This window comes from Ambystoma mexicanum, chromosome 3q (assembly GCF_040938575.1).
Source record: "Ambystoma mexicanum isolate Mex_15411 chromosome 3q, UKY_AmexF1_1, whole genome shotgun sequence".
NCBI classification, from domain to species: domain Eukaryota; kingdom Metazoa; phylum Chordata; class Amphibia; order Caudata; family Ambystomatidae; genus Ambystoma; species Ambystoma mexicanum.
In genome coordinates, this window is record NC_090926.1 from 161,840,287 (window position 1) to 161,856,086 (window position 15,800).

General features: G+C 45.2%; 1 protein-coding gene across 1 annotated transcript in view; it reads right to left on the reverse strand.

Annotated features, from left to right (window-relative positions):
- Nucleotides 1-13,393, reverse strand: part of BIN2 (bridging integrator 2) — a 429,928-nt gene extending 416,535 nt beyond the window's left edge. The window contains exon 1 of the mRNA XM_069653398.1: nucleotides 13,198-13,393. Within this exon, the coding sequence (XP_069509499.1) occupies nucleotides 13,198-13,275 (78 nt within the window). The 5' untranslated portion in view covers nucleotides 13,276-13,393. The remainder of the gene's footprint in view (nucleotides 1-13,197) is intronic.
- Nucleotides 13,394-15,800: the final 2,407 nt, after the last annotated feature.

Consider the following 15,800-nt stretch of genomic DNA (forward strand, 5'->3'; position numbering starts at 1 on the left):
TGCTGTGAGTCGCACAGATGTCTGTGTGTTTGGGACATTTGGGGGTTTTCTGGGTATGGAAGCTATTAGATATTGATCTGGCAGGGATTCATGCGGCTACTAGGAGGGCCAGGTCTTCGAATGCCCCAGGCCCTGATGGCCTCTCCAATTTAACATTAAATTCAGCACCTCTTCTATGTGCTGAGGTGCTGTTTCAATTGTTTTGCAATGTGGTTCTGCGGGCCAGGTGCCCCGCGACTTGAGAGAGGCCATTGTGGCAGTTATCTTCAAAAAGGGTGATAGGGCGAATCGGGGGAATTACTGCCGTATCTCGCATTTGGATATTTACTACAAGATGTTCTCCGGCTTCCTGCTGTGCGCACTTGAAAGATGGCCTATCCATGCCAACAAGTAGGATTCTAATCAATCTGGTTTCGCAAGGGAACTAGCACAGCTCTGAATTGCCTTGTGTTACAACTTTTGAAGAATCAGGCTTTTCAATCCACACGTACAATGTATCTTTCGTTTTTTAATGTTTCTAAGGCATTTGACTGTGTGGATCGAGCTAGGCTTTGGGGAACGCTCAGGACATGGGATTGTCCGGAAGCCTTGGTTCCGATGATGGAACTTCTGCAAAGACATCAGAATAACGGAATGGCTGGACAAAAAGGGCATGTATTCAGGGTGGATTTCTGTGGATTGTAGTTTGCGTCAGAGGTGTGTACTAGCTCCCTTTTTGTTTAATCTATATATCTTCGGTAGTAGGGCAGCATTGGAAGGCACAACTGTTAATCTCCTGAGGCTAGGACATGTGAAAATTCAGTATCTTCTGTATGCTGACGATCTTGTGTTACTCGACCATACTGCAATAGGTCTACAGAAATCACTAGTGTGGGTACAGGTTTTTTTTAGGGACTTTGGGTTGGATATCAGTGTGACTAAATCTAAAATCTTGGTTATTAACCGCAGACATATCTTGTCGGGTAGGTCGAATTTTGGCTGCTACATTGATGGTAAGAAGCTGGAGGTGGTCACTGACTTAAGGTATCTTGGTGTTGTGATCAAAACAAACCGATCATTGTCCCTGGCTAACCAGGCCTGGAAACTTGATGCTATTTCAGCGGTTGCGCAACTTCGAATACTGGACAGGAAATATGTCTGCTTTTCACTACAATGAGAATGAGTAATGTATTCAATTTACAGAAACATTCTTTTGTCAGTGATCCAGCAAAGTTATATTGATGTAGGGAAACAACATATTATGTTAGCCGTCTCGGTCGTCCAAAAATATATAGAGTGAACTTTCTCGTTACTTGGATTACGAGGGCGAACTGTAGCTCGAAGTTCGTGCATAAGGACCATCATCATTCAAAACAATGAACTTGTAATGCAGGCGGCCCTGGAGTCATGCAGCGCAGTAACTTCTTCGGCAATGTAGGCCAAGCAGCCAGAATTTTCTCTGCAACAGCAGTTCTCCACCTGAGTATGCATAGGCTCACAATGATGGCAGGTACACCAGGTGGAAACGTGTTCCATGCGACTTGCGTCAGGTTCTGGCGATTGATTCTCATGACTTTCATCTGAATCCACACCGTTTTTTTCTCTATCAAGGATTTCCTCTTCTGAATATTCTGGCTCGTACATATAGAGCTGAATTGTTGCCTGAATAGTGAAGAAGCACGGGATCAACAGTGAGTTAAATAAAAAAATGTAATTTGTATACAGTAAAGAAAAAGAGGTTTCCCAGTAACACTGAATGTTATGTTAAAGAAGGACAAGCGAAGAAACAGCCATGTTACAAACACATTGTGAAAAGACAAGATTAATAGGCTCAAAACTTTACAAGTTTGCAAGGACACATGTTTAAATTTGGTTTGGTAAAGACCTTTGTACATAATCTAAGAAATGAAAAGCGACTACTGAGTTAATTCATTTCAGGTAGTTTAAGTACCTCTTATCAGTGCGTCGTACTGAGAAGATAGCTGAACAGAGCAGAAACAAGTCGAAATGAAATACACTGACACAAAGGAAAAAGAAACTCCAATGTTGTGTGATCAGAAAGGGTTTGTTTACACTTGTCGAGGAATGAGGCATCTAGGCATTTCCATGGAGACACGTCAATAGATTGCGCACAGAGGACGTTGACATGAGACGGGCATTGGTGTGAGCGCTAGAGGTGGGTGATTTGAATTAGTTCTGCATGGGCACTTGAACCTAGGGCAACGGATCAACGGATAGGATTAGCACAAGATGGCGGTACCCAACCCATCGTTTTCACATCTGTTAAACTGCGACAAACTCAGGTAAGTTGCATTGGAAATGTTCTTAAGAACGATAGATGTATGCTCGGAAATACATGTCCAATCGATTGGGCCAGTGCAATTTGTGACTGAATTACCCCTTTAAGATGCTTTTATAGAGTGCAACAACTGCCAAATGGTTTCTCAGTGCCTGGTGCATTTACTCCCATTAGCCCAGTCCTCTGGCAGCCCAGGTAGGTTGTCCAATTGGTTTGATTGAAATTAACCACAACTCTGAGACTGCATTATCTTTTAAGATGAACGTTTGGGGCTGCCAAAGTAGTGTCCATGTGACATAGGGGCCGCCTGGTTACCCTGCCCACTCCATTCCCAATACAGTGCAATCCTGCATCCCATTCAGATGCCTGATCCTGGTTCACACATATTTTGAGTCTCCTGATGTTTTCACGAAGTAAATCACTTTGTTGTAATTTATTTTGTGTCCATTACTTCGAATTTGTGTAGGTATTTGTGAGTTAAGGTGAAAGGGTGGTGGGAAGGAGTTTGGGTGGGGGTGGTAGTGAACGGGAAGGGGGGGATCCTCCCCGCCCCACAAAAACAAAAATCGAAGTAAAATTAAAAGTAATGTACACAGAGTAAATTACAATGATGTCATTGTTTTTGGTGAAATGACATAGAACCATATTTTTGTTTTCAGGAAGCTCCATTCCTCTGCATCACAGGTGCATCATGGCCTGCAAGTGCCCTTCCTAGTGCATCTCTTGAAGACAGCACGCATGCCTCATGGAGTGCTCTCCAGAGACCTCTAAGAGGGCACCATCCCTGTAGAAAACTTAAGAATAAAACTAAAAGCAACCATATTTCCTATACAGGTAGAAGATCAAATAAATGGTGAGGCCATAGTCAACCAAGCTGCTTTTGCATAAATCAAACTACCTCTGCATGAACTATAAAGCAAACACTCGTAGATAGATTGTGTCTGTTAAGAACGTGCAGTCCTCCAAGTGCCTCTGTTAGGGGTGACTCCCGATCCGCTGGTACACAATGGTCAAAGACAGGGGTCCACAACTTGCGGCTCTCCAGATCTTTTGGGCCATGCCTTCCGGGGTTCCTCACCAGCCAATTCTGCAGGCTAGGGCTGAGGGGCGTTGTAGTGCAAAACTTCGGCACAGCCAAGGTTTCAGAGCAGGTTTATAATGTGATTTTGTGTACTTTTTAAGTCGATGTTCTACAACAGAGTGTTAATTTATCTCCCTGAAGCCCTATATTACACTTATTTGTATCAGCTAGAGGGTATCCAGTGATAAAGTCACCAGGGAAAAGGTCACCAGGGGGCGACATTTCCCCAAATGCGCACTGCCAAGAACATCAAGAACTTTCCCCAATATTGTAGGACTGGAGGATCAAAATAATAAATAATACCTGTCCTAAAATATGTTGGGGAAGGATTTTAGGGGTGCAAGAAAAATAATCACATCCCTGGCGACTTTTTCCTAGGCGAGATTATCATATAGAATCAGCTAGAGCTTAGTAGACACCTGTTCAAGTGCCTAAAGTGGAAACTGGGCTCACATCCCGGCTTCACCTCTTAATTAAGATGTGGGTCCCTGCTCCTCTAACCACAACATTCTTTTTATGGTTACTGTAGGGCAGGATTAAGCAATTCAATTTAAAGCAATCATTATCAAAGCCAATAGTGGTGGTTTTTGTGTAGGCTGGGGATAGCCATTATCCAGGCATTGCCACCATTGTACTATCTAACCGTAACACTGCAACATCTGCACCCCTTTAAATCACAGAGCTAGATCAAAGAGAGCCCTGGTGAGTGCGTTGTGGGTAGGAATGGCCATGTGGACTAGCCCAGCCATGGGCAATCAATTGGTGTGTAGAAAGCCAAACAACACCGTCATTTTGTGTGGACCACCTCACATCCCATCTCTCTCCTATCTTCAGTTCCATTGCCAATAGTTTTGGTTACAGCAAGCTCTTGCAGCACCACTTAATAGCCAAAACTAAAAAAAAAGGGGCATTGTGGTATCCCTCGTGGTGAGAAAGCCGAAAAAGAAGCAAAGGCAGAGAAGCAAAAGGGAAGGAGGCAGGAGCAGAAAGAAGAGTGGACGCAGGGGTAAACTGCCAAAGGAGTTACATAATGAAATGACACTAATCAAAATTGTGTGATACCGGCTAAATCATGTTATCTGACTGTGCTGTACCTGCTAACATTAAGACAGCATGTAGGATTTAGTGTTGTAGGGGTTTGGTATGAGGGATGCCCGGTAGGCACTTTATGCTATGGGGTCAGGAGGATGATAACCGGCGTCTTACGTTGTCAGGCATGGGGAGGCATGATGCCAGGTATAGGCTTTGTTCAGTGGGCGATAAGGAAGCAGAATGGCAGATATGGGTTTCGTTCAGTAGAGGCTGAAAAGGCAGGACTCAAGGTAGGGTATGTTTTAGTTGTGAAAGAAGGCACCGCCTTTGGGTTTTATGTTCTTGGATTGTATATGAAGGATGACAGGATTGGGTCTCGTTTGGCTCTATAGCCAAGCTATACCCTATGGCTCAACTCTGGCTCAGCTTAACTCAAGAAATCCCTGCCCCAGTCCCAGGTCTTTTTCTAGGTGTGGGAGAAGCAGGCAATGGCCAAGGGCACAGATCACGCAGGGGCGAGGAATTGATGGGTTTTTTCTAAATTTGTTTTTGGTTACATAAACCTTTACAAAAAAATATTCATATTCATTTTCTCATTTCATATATTAAAATTCTCATTTGAACAATTCTCATTAAAATCTTATTAAACAACTTTGCATCTTATCAAGTTTCACAACTATCAGTTTTAATCAGGTATCTATTATACACTATTAAAAAACGTTAAAATGAATGGGTTATGAACACCGTACATAAGTCTATTCCATAAAACTTCAGTACAATCCACAAATTCAATATTAATACATTTTTGCAAGTAAAATGTACGTGATCTTGTAAAATGACAGCATTCCAACACCAAGAGTATTGATGTTTCGTTTGCTTCTTGGCAGTGGGGAAATCTGCATTGCATTGATTGCATACATAATGACATACCAGACCAATGCTGACGGCGTTCCTTGGTGTGGAATTGATTCATTTTAAAGCGCATATACAAGCCTCTAATAACAGAAATGGGAAATATGGCAACATATGGAATGCATGGTAGACGTTTCCTCAAATATTTTGCGTACTCTGAGTACGTTCAGTAAATGTTTAGTTGATCCATTGTGCGAATCCAGTCATCCTCGAACAGCTTCTTTTTGACAAAGGCAGGTCGAATGCATAGATCATTATGCGTTACACTAAGTTTGTCTAATATCGCATTCATCCTAGTTTCAAACCTCTTAATTGTCTCCACTGAGATGTTTACCATTGCATTTTATATAAGCAATTTTTCGGTGGATTTAATAATTTTGCATAGTTTGATAGCATACGCCATACTACTCTGCAGGATAAAGAGATAAGACTAAACTTGTGCCTGATCAAGCAATTTGGAATTGACATTGCCATGTTCAAGACACTTTTGATTAATCGACCTTGCAAGGAGTCCACAAAGTTGCTTAAATCAAAGGGACACAGGTCAAGAATGTAGATGAGCATAGCTTGCACTTTCACTGTTAAGAAGTCACAAAAGGGGATAAGGGAGAATTGGCAATAACTTTTAAAAATTATCTTCATTTGGCTATTTAAAGAGCGCGATTTAGTATTAAGCATTTCTTTCCAGATTGCTATGGAAGAGTTGCTGCTTAATTGGTATCCAAGGTAGCAAATTTCCAGTTGTATTTGCACTCCAAGATTGCCAATTTTCCAGTTGAACGATTTATATAATGGTTTATATAATTGCTCACTGGAGAGCCTGGATTTTTAGCAGGGATTGATTCATGGTGTATCGTGACCAAAGGGGTCCCACTTGACTACATGACCAGGCCACTGTTAATTAACCTTCAGGAGGGCTGAGGATAAATTCCAGCGCTGACACTACCTCCACTATTGCTGATTGGCGATACATGCTAGATGACATCTCCCACCAGATGACACATTGGGGCAGGTTTTATCAACAACCTACCCACATCCTGAAGAAGGTCGCTCAACACTGCGGCTTAATCAATAGCCACTACTAGACGACTGAAACATATGTCGATACCATTGAATAAGCAGAATGCTATTTTATTTGTTGTTTTTCTTGAACACCCATTGAGAGTGGATATAGGTGCAAGGAATTTCTTTAATATATGAGTGTTGTAGGGTTCTTGAATAACCTATAGAGTGTGAAATGTGCAGTAATGAGTGTATGATTGAATAGTGATGAGAACGACGGTGGAATACATGTGTGGATGTTGAATCAGTCATTAATTAAGAGACATGATGTATGAACAAAAATTGCTAAATTATGTATAAGTAAATAAATATATTTTGTGATATTAGCAACATTGAAGTTGTTTGTATAAGACAGTCTCCAATCTCACTTGCTGAGGTACATTGTGTTATTGTTGACCACAATTGGGACCATGAGCCCACACTGCAATTGATGAATACAATCTGCAGTTATCAACAAACGCAAAAAGTGTGGAAAATCAACTTTTTCAAAATCAACAAGTATCCAGGAAAAAAAACTCTATCGTACTAAAAAGAGGTGTGGGCTTCACCTCAAAACGCATCCTGTGACCTTGCACCAATAATTAGGGTACCACAACAATAGACAGAGCTTAGCAAGCACAGTTCCAACCCTAGGGCCCCCCTTTTATGTTTACTTGCATCATATGCCACACATTGACACTACTTGGCCGATTTTGCCAGTATGTCCCCAGGTACTCCCGCTGTCAGATAGCAAATTCTTAGGTACTCATACAATTTTCCAATTTTGGCACCATGCACTTAGGTATTCTCACCCTATACCAGGTATTGCCATTATATGCTCTTCTACTCACACTATTTGACAGACATTGGGGCTCATTACGAGCATGCCGCTCGGGAAAAAGATGCCGCTAACACTGGTTCTCGGCACCTTTTTCAGACCGGCATTCTCTGAGTATGCTGGTCGTTCAGGCCCCTACCGGCACATTATTCAGTGAAGCACCGGCACTGTTAACAACGGTGCCGGTGCTTCAATGGTTCCCATCCCATGGAGTCCTACCTATCGAACTCCATGGGAACGGGAAATGACTGTTCCTCCGCCGCCCAAACTATCCAGGTAATACCGGGATATCGGGCGGTGGAAACGGTAATCTGAGGTTGCTGGAAAACTGCTAGTATTAGCGGAGGCTTACCGGCAACCTCGTAATGAAGCCCATTTTTAGTTTTCCTAAGTACGCACAACATATGGCAATATGGGTGTTTTACCTCACAACCTACTTATTTCTGTCCTCTTCCCCTTATGTTCTTAGAGGTAGTGCAGTGCAGTTTGGAACTGCCTTCAAACACCTGGCCTTTTTTCCACACCCCCTTCCATTATTGCGCGCTAGCATGTGGAATGGCCTCTGGGCGGTGTGGTTAGCACCATTTAGGCAACCTAATATACATATGTACTTGAAAGAGGTTTTTCTCCGCTTGGATACCTTTCTAGTTGCTATTGCTAATTTTTGTAAATTAAAGCTGATAAAGGAACATATTAATAATCTTCAATAGTTAAAGAAAGATAATTGCCATTTTCTATACTTTCAATTTTGAGAACTTCTAAAATAGATAACGCAGCAGCAATAAGGACAACATCTCCTCCCTCGCTACGGCTCTTGTTTACGTCTGCAACCACTCCTTAGCATCTGGCTCTTTCCTTTCCAATATCAAGCACTCCCTTATGCACCCAGTCCTAAAAAAGGCCTTCAGCCGACTCGTGGTGTCTGGCCAACTACCGCCATATCTCTACTACACCCTTCCTTGGGAAACTCCTGGAGAAGTTGGACATCCCCCCAACTGACCCAACACACTGAGTTCGTTGGTTGTTTACATAACCATCAATCTGGATTCAGAGCATCCAGATGCATGGAAACTGCTCTCCTGAACACCCGTGAAGAACTGCCCACAAATCTTGACTCTAACTCTCCTGCTACTCTCATTCTCCTTGACCTCTATTCCGACTTTGACCCGGTCAACTATTTTATCCTCATAAACCAGCTCCAAGGGCACTGGATTGGTTGAACTCCTTCCTCACTGACCGACTTTCCCAGGTGTTCCTGGGCTCCTTCTCCTTCTCTGCCATCCTCTCTACATCTGGTATTCCCCAGGGCTCTATCCTCTCACCTTAGCTTTTCAATATCTACCTTGCACTTCTTGCTCACCCGATCTCTGCCTGCTCTCCTCATTTTCAGTGTTATGCTTCAAGCTCCCTTCTTCCTCTTGCTCTTTCATACCTGCCTGCCTGTCTGATTTTCAGTCTTAGTGCACCTCCAAGGATCTCCGTCTTACTGGCAATCTTCCTATTGGGACAACTGCTCTCTGTTTCCCTCCTGTACTCGGGGTGCCCTGTATGGACTCACCTCCCTCTCCTTCCACTGAGGCCAGAAACCTCGGGTCATCTTTGACTCCTCTCTCTCCTCTCATCCTCACTTCTTGGACCTTGCCAAGAAGGCCCACTTTCAACTTCACCTTCTTAGAGGCATTCTCCCTTTCCTCGCCTTCCCCCAGAAACTCAATGTCTCTAGAGCTCTGGTCCTCTCCAGGCTAGATTACTGTAACAGCCTCTTCCCCAACCTGCCTCTTTCTTTGATCTGTCCTCTTCAACTAATCCAGAATAGGGCTGGAAGACGTATCCTTGGCCTCAAGCCCTGGCACTGTATCTCTCCAGCTCTAAAATCTCTCCACTGGTTCCTGGTTGCTGCAAGGATCAAATTCAAGACCCTTTGCATCATCCACAAGGCTGTCTGGGGTCTGGGGCCACACTACCTGCAACTTCCTCTTATTAAATACTCTTCTTCTAGATCCCTTCGATCTTCTGACTCCAACTCTCTGCTGTGGCGCTTTGAAACATTGTCTTGCAATATAAGCACCTTACAAATATCCAATAAATAAATAAATAAAATAGATGCTTTTGAGTAGTGCTTTACGTGAGAATTGGAATCGAGGGGGGAGGCCTCTGAAAAGGGGGCATGGGGAAATTGTGATGGCCATGGCCTAAAGGAGGGGCAGGTGGATTTGCCAAGGGACACCTGCTCCGAACAAACAATACATCATACAGCACTGCCAACATGTACTTTGGGTCACAAGCGCTGTCTCAGGTGGTCTTGTCTGCATACTGTAAATAAACCTCTATGGTTCAGATTCTAAATAAACTGCTGTCTGTAAATAGATCCCTTCCTCACTCGGGATATAAGAAATTCTCTCAGTGAGTAAATCACCTGCATTCTGTACATAAACGATTCATACCCATTGTGCTAAATAGCTTCATTTAAGTGCTCATGTGGGGCTCCAGCTCCCTTGCAGTCTGCCTGCCCCGTGATAATGTGTAGCTATTAACATCTTGCAAGGAAGGGCTAATAGTGCACACATATTCCCTAGTGGGTGCCATTCTCCTCAAACTAAAGGCTGTGTCACTTTAATGTGATTTTGCTTGTCAATGACAGACTAGTGCTAAATTATCGTTGGCATGTTTCACCCTGCCTTCAGCTCTTTGATGTGGGGCAGTGAATAGCTTTGGTGATTAATGAAGTTGAAGGAGTGGCTCATCTTATGCAATCTCACAGATAAACCCAAATAAATCACCCATTGGAGTTTGCATTAGGATTCACCCCCCTTATAATCTATTCACCATACAGCTGCCTCCAGGGAATGGGAGCACCATGAGCCATCGTGCATTTTCAGCCGACTATGAAATCTCCCATCAGAGCACATTGAGAAAGGAAAGAGGAATAAATAGCACCAATGTAAGCTACTTGATGCTTTGCATAAAATCAAACAGCATTTTGGGAACATAAGAACAGACAGACATTTTATACATGACACCTCTGTGGCAGTGATTCCAGCCTGCAGCACTTCTGAGCGCACAATGCATACTGCCTTTCCGCTTATTTAATTTATGACAACATCCTGCCAGTAAAGTTACTAGCAAACAACAATTCCTATATGCTCATTTGGAGAGAGTTAACTTTCAGGAGTCAAGTGCTGGCTGTCTTGCTTTAGCAGGCAGACAGTGGCCCTGCATGTACTTTGTTGACCCTTCCCAGACCCCTCCATGGAACTGAAACCTCCCTTGTATCAATCTGGGATGGCCTGAAAAGAACAACAGACTCTGAAGCATGTGCCGTACTCATCCTCCATGACCTTTCAGAAGCCTTCAACATGATCAACCACTCCATTCTCACAAACAGGCTCTTTGTCCTTGGCATCAGGCACACCACCCTTAGATGGATCTCCACTTTCCCCTCTGACTGCTTCCAAGTCATTTTCCTCCCTCCGTTCACCTCTGCTGCTTGCCCAGTCCTGCACAGAGCCTCCCTCTCCTCTTCAAACTCTACCTTTCACCCCTGCCTGCGTTTATCCGCTCCCACAATCTCACTGCTACCACTACACTGATGACACCCAGGTCATCTTCAAGATCCCAAACTCCCTGTCCTCACCCCACCCAGATCTGGCCTCTTGCTTTTCAGACATAGACCACTGGATGATGAACACCCACCTCGTCCTCAATCCTGGTAAAAATAAAATCCTAATCTGTGGCAAAACAGCTCTCCTTCCCCAGCCAACCCATTGGCCGCCTTCTTTAGGACACGCACCCATCGCATCACCCTCAGTCAAAATCTAGGATGCACATTTAGCTCGGACCTGACCCTCTCTCGCTATATCATTGCCGACTCCAGATCATGCAACGTCCACCTACACATTCTTAAGCAGATTTTTCACTTACGCCCATACAGTCGCTGCAGTCATGGCCATCATCCTCTCTCACCTCGACTACTCCCATTCCCTCTATCTAGGCGTGCCTGCATCTTAACTCAGAAAGTTCCAAAGGATCCAAAACTCTGCAGCAACGCTTCTCTTCGCACTCTCCCCTAGAGAACACATTTCCTGTTAAGAACACTGGTTACCCATCCCCTGACAGGCCTCCTTCACAGCTATGTGCATTACCCACCGTGCCAGCCCTAAGAAAGGACCTGAATCCCTCAAAAACAAACTCACATGCTACCACCTCATCTGAAACCTCAGATCAGGCTCAGCACACCTCCTTGTAGTCCCCCCTTTCAAATTATCCAGGCTAGAAGGAGCCTGCTTCTCCACCCTTGCACTCACCTTCTGTAACTCCCTCCCCCTCACTCTCTGTCTCATAGAGGATCCTGTGGCTTTCAGGAAGACCCTCATAAACTGGCTGTTCCCTCCTGCATCCTTCACCCCTTCCTGCGTCCCCCTCACAACGTCACCTACCAGCAGTCAGACCCCGCCCACATGCCCACCCCACCTGTCTGCCATGAAGTTTCTTTGTCTCGTTCTCTCACTTATCTTTGGAGCTCTGCACCCTCACAATTCCCCTGAGGTCCCCCCATCCCAGCAATGAACCCAGGGCTCGGCATCCGGAGGAGTCAAGAGGGCATCCAGTTACTTGCACTTGATAAGAATTCTGAGAGCGGGCCGGGTATAGCACTGAAACGGGCTCTGAGGGTGGGCAACGTATCACACTCAAACAAACCTTCAGGTCAAGAATCGTTGGAGGGGGACAATTATTGGATTTGAATCATCAATGGAGTTTGGCACTGTATGTAACTCTAACGCATATGAGTGTGGGCATTGCCACTTCAACTAGACATTTAAGATGAGAATTTTATTGCATTCGCAGAACCGGGGCCGGGCAATGTATCACTCTAAAATCCGCACAGAGGGTGGGTATTTATTGTCCTTAGATTGTATGCGAGATTAAGCACTGCTCTTTGTACCTAGTTGCAACCCAGGGTAGACAATGTTGAATGTATGGCTAACTAATGTATTCCTTTCGCACTCCGCACCGTCGGAACTTAGACTAAGGCACAGTCTCACTCCCACACACACCTGCTCTCACATATAACTAAAACACTGTTGCACAACACCCCAGCCATAGGAATGCAGCTACCTTTCACGACAAAAAATGCAAACTGTGCCTACTTACATAACTATCCCTTGCACACACCCCCTGCCTAGCTCCTAGTACACCTCCTTCCACCCATCCACTCGCCATTCAGACATGGGTGACTAGCAGGGTGTTGGCAACCCTCTCATCACTTTAATGGGCAAAATGCACACACGCATAATAGCACTTGACAATTGTCCGATACTTTGGACCCTCCAAGGGCGTTCGACCAACAACGCGCAGGGACCAAAATGATGGTGATAGGTGCTATACAAATGACAGAATGAATGAATTCACAGCATATTCACTTCTCCATTCCTATCAAAACCTCAGCAGCTCTTGCACTTAATATAATTCCAGGTGGGGGGGGCTTAGGGAGACCCTAGCTCGGGGACAGTTTTTGGGGACTGCTGGGCTACGCCCTAGCTTGCACTGAGTGTGCCCTTCATATAAGAAATGTGCAGAAACCCGAGATCCTTCAATCAATTCCTGTTTGTAACATTGCCTACATCAACGTCTACGAACAAACTTTAAGTACAAGGCAAGAAAGCTTTACTTACATTGCAACTATTTAAAGAGGTTGGGGAGGGGTCGCACGTTGGGGTGTGCGCCATGGAAGCATGTGTGGGGTGCAGAATATTTTGCGTTTTACGGAAGGCGCAAAGTTGTCTAGGAATTGCCCTTTCCCCGGACCGAGAGATAATATATTAATTTGAAGTGATAACCCCAAATGATCCTCAAATACCGGGTGGCAGACGGAATAAAAGAGTCAGACCTTTTATTTAAAGGCTGAAATTGGGACCCTTTGCTTGAAACAGTTCAAAGACGGGCAAGCCAAGATAGCATTACTACCGATACGCGTCAACCTCGGGGCACTAACTTTCAATACACCTGTTTCGGTACCTTCTCTTGGGCACGGCTGAAGCACTTCTGGACATTCTTGGCAAAGAGCCCGGCACCCCCTGGCTTTCCCTCCGCCATGGCCGCGCGCGGGCTATGTCTGCTACAAGCGTAAGTGTTTGGGTTTTTGATCAATCTGAAACTCTGCGGTTTCCAAACGTTCCGTGAATTAAGGAAGTGAGAAGCGTCAAGTCGCTCCCAGCATGCGCCGCTTCCGTTTCCACATCTGATTAGCGATGGGGCGGCAGGCTGCCTCTGGCTGGTTCCTGCGTCGGCAGTTGCTACACCGCCACACAGGCCTAGCTACTGCAAAGGGGCGCTCTTTCTTACGAAGTGTCATGGTCTCTGCTCCACGCATGTTGTATTCACAAGCTGCTCGTGACGCCTCTCTTTGAGCATTAGGTGCTATCGTCTTAGCCCGCTCTGCTATTCTTCCTGTTCTGACGTGTGAAGCAGACCCGGGGCGTGTTCCTGTCAGAATGCAGTGGCTGTGTGTGGCTGCTTAATGAACGGAGGGGTGAGTTCACAAGAATGGCACCGGACTTGGATTTATTCTCCAGCAAAAACAAATATATGATAACTCGTTAATTTTAAAACACCCAACTGTTAGCAGGTGGGCCAGGAAACCCCTTCGTCTTCAGCAGCGATCTGCATAGTGCAGGGCAGCCCACGCATACCTTCGAGGCCAACCGGAACCCACCCGGGACACTCCAAAGGGGCAGTCCTTCGACATCTCCTGTCTCCTGGCCAATCAGGTCCATCTTAGCCACCCAACTAACCAAAGCTCTGTAGATGACCGACCTGTGCTCACCACCCACTGGCGTTTCCTGTGTGCTGGCCACCTGGTGTGGGTTCCATGGAGTGCCCCTGCTTTAATAAAGGGGGCAATAGCAGGGACGTCATTTCACCAAAATGCCAGGGCTAGCTAGCTGTAGTCGAAGTGACATCACACAAGCCTTGACCCCCCTGAAGTGATGTGTTTTGACCCCACTCCCAAGTGACATCACGGAAAGTGATGGAAAATCATCTTCAGATTCTTCAGATGCGTCTAGCACCCGTGTTTCCAGGCACTCTAATTTCAGCCAGATATGAGAACCGAGGCACAGAGGGAGGTGTGATTTGTCCACAAGCACACATTTGGGGAATGTCATTTTCCTATATGTAAAACATCAGTGCTGGTCATTGGGTCGGCTCTCGGCGGATCTGAGATCCAGCACCAGATATGGAGCCGGATCTCAGGATCCGGCCAGAGTCAGCCGCCCAAGACCATGAACCGCGCTGGAATACTTAAAAAAATAAAAACTCCTGCGACGGCAACATTGCCTTTTACCGCGGCTTTGGCACTGGTGCTACATGTACAACTGATTACTTTCAGTTGTACATGTAGCGAGCATTGTGGATTACACACCAGTGCCTAAGCCGGCGGTAAAAGGCAATGTTGCGGTGGCAGGCGTTTTTTTGTTTTGTTTTTGTTTTTTTACGTATTCCAGCATTGCTGGATGCCCACTACCAGCCCTGCCCCCTCTAGACCACCCCCCCTCGGGCACCACCGCCTCAAACTCCTCCCCCACCCCGGTCCTTGTGTTGTGGGATCCCCCACCACATTTTTTCCATTTCCACACTGTAAAACATACATAATGCAGTACTTGTAACAGGGCAACCGAAATCTCTAACGCAGGCTACAGCTAGTGTTTGAAACATCTATAGATCAATGGACACAGAAGTAGTTATCTGTGGCATTGATGTGTTAAACAGCCAAAAAAGCACTGAACTGGAGAGGCATGCACTGTCTGTTTACCCAGGAGCAAAATGATGGACGAGCAAGGCCTGAAAATTAAATCATTGACCAAGATTTAGTATCAGCAACATTTTCTGGTTATAAGTGTATCTATGAGTCAGTTACCACTACGATAGAAGAAACCTATTAGACTGGTCTGCGTGCCCACAGGGGAGTGCACCTGATAATGTTATCTTTGCTGGAAGTTCTTAAAATATGCCCAAAACCCCCATAGTTTTTATTTTCTAAGTGTAATACACAGTGCCAGAGGATTTAAAAAGCCCACACCGTTTGATGTGATACTGTGGCTGCACACATAATCCGTGGCATTACACAGTTATTTTAAATTGAAAACAAAGACAAGTTTCTTCTCACCCAGGGGCTCACTAGCAGACTTCAAGGTGCAAACTGCAAACTACCCTTTTGTCAGACAATGGTGTAGCACAACATTTGCCCCCCCCCCGCGAGCCATGCTGTGGGGCCCCCCAAGCTCCTTTTCAAAGCACAGGGCACACCACACCCCAGGCCGGCCTGGACCACCACGTGTGCGCAATGTCCAAGATAATTATGCTGCAGCATGGGCATGGACAACTGCAAGTGAAAGAAGTAAATATGTGTTTAAATCAAAGCTTAAATGTTTCACGTAGCGTAGAAAGAAGGGGGCGGTGATTGCAACCGAGCGTAGTGAGTGAGCCCGAACTCACGGAAATGGGTTTGGGGGGGGGCAGGGAGGATTCTTTCCCTTCCCTGAGAAAATGTTTTGAATAATGTGTTAAAATGATGCATTATACAGCACACTTTCTGTGAACATTTGGGTAAAAGGCCAACA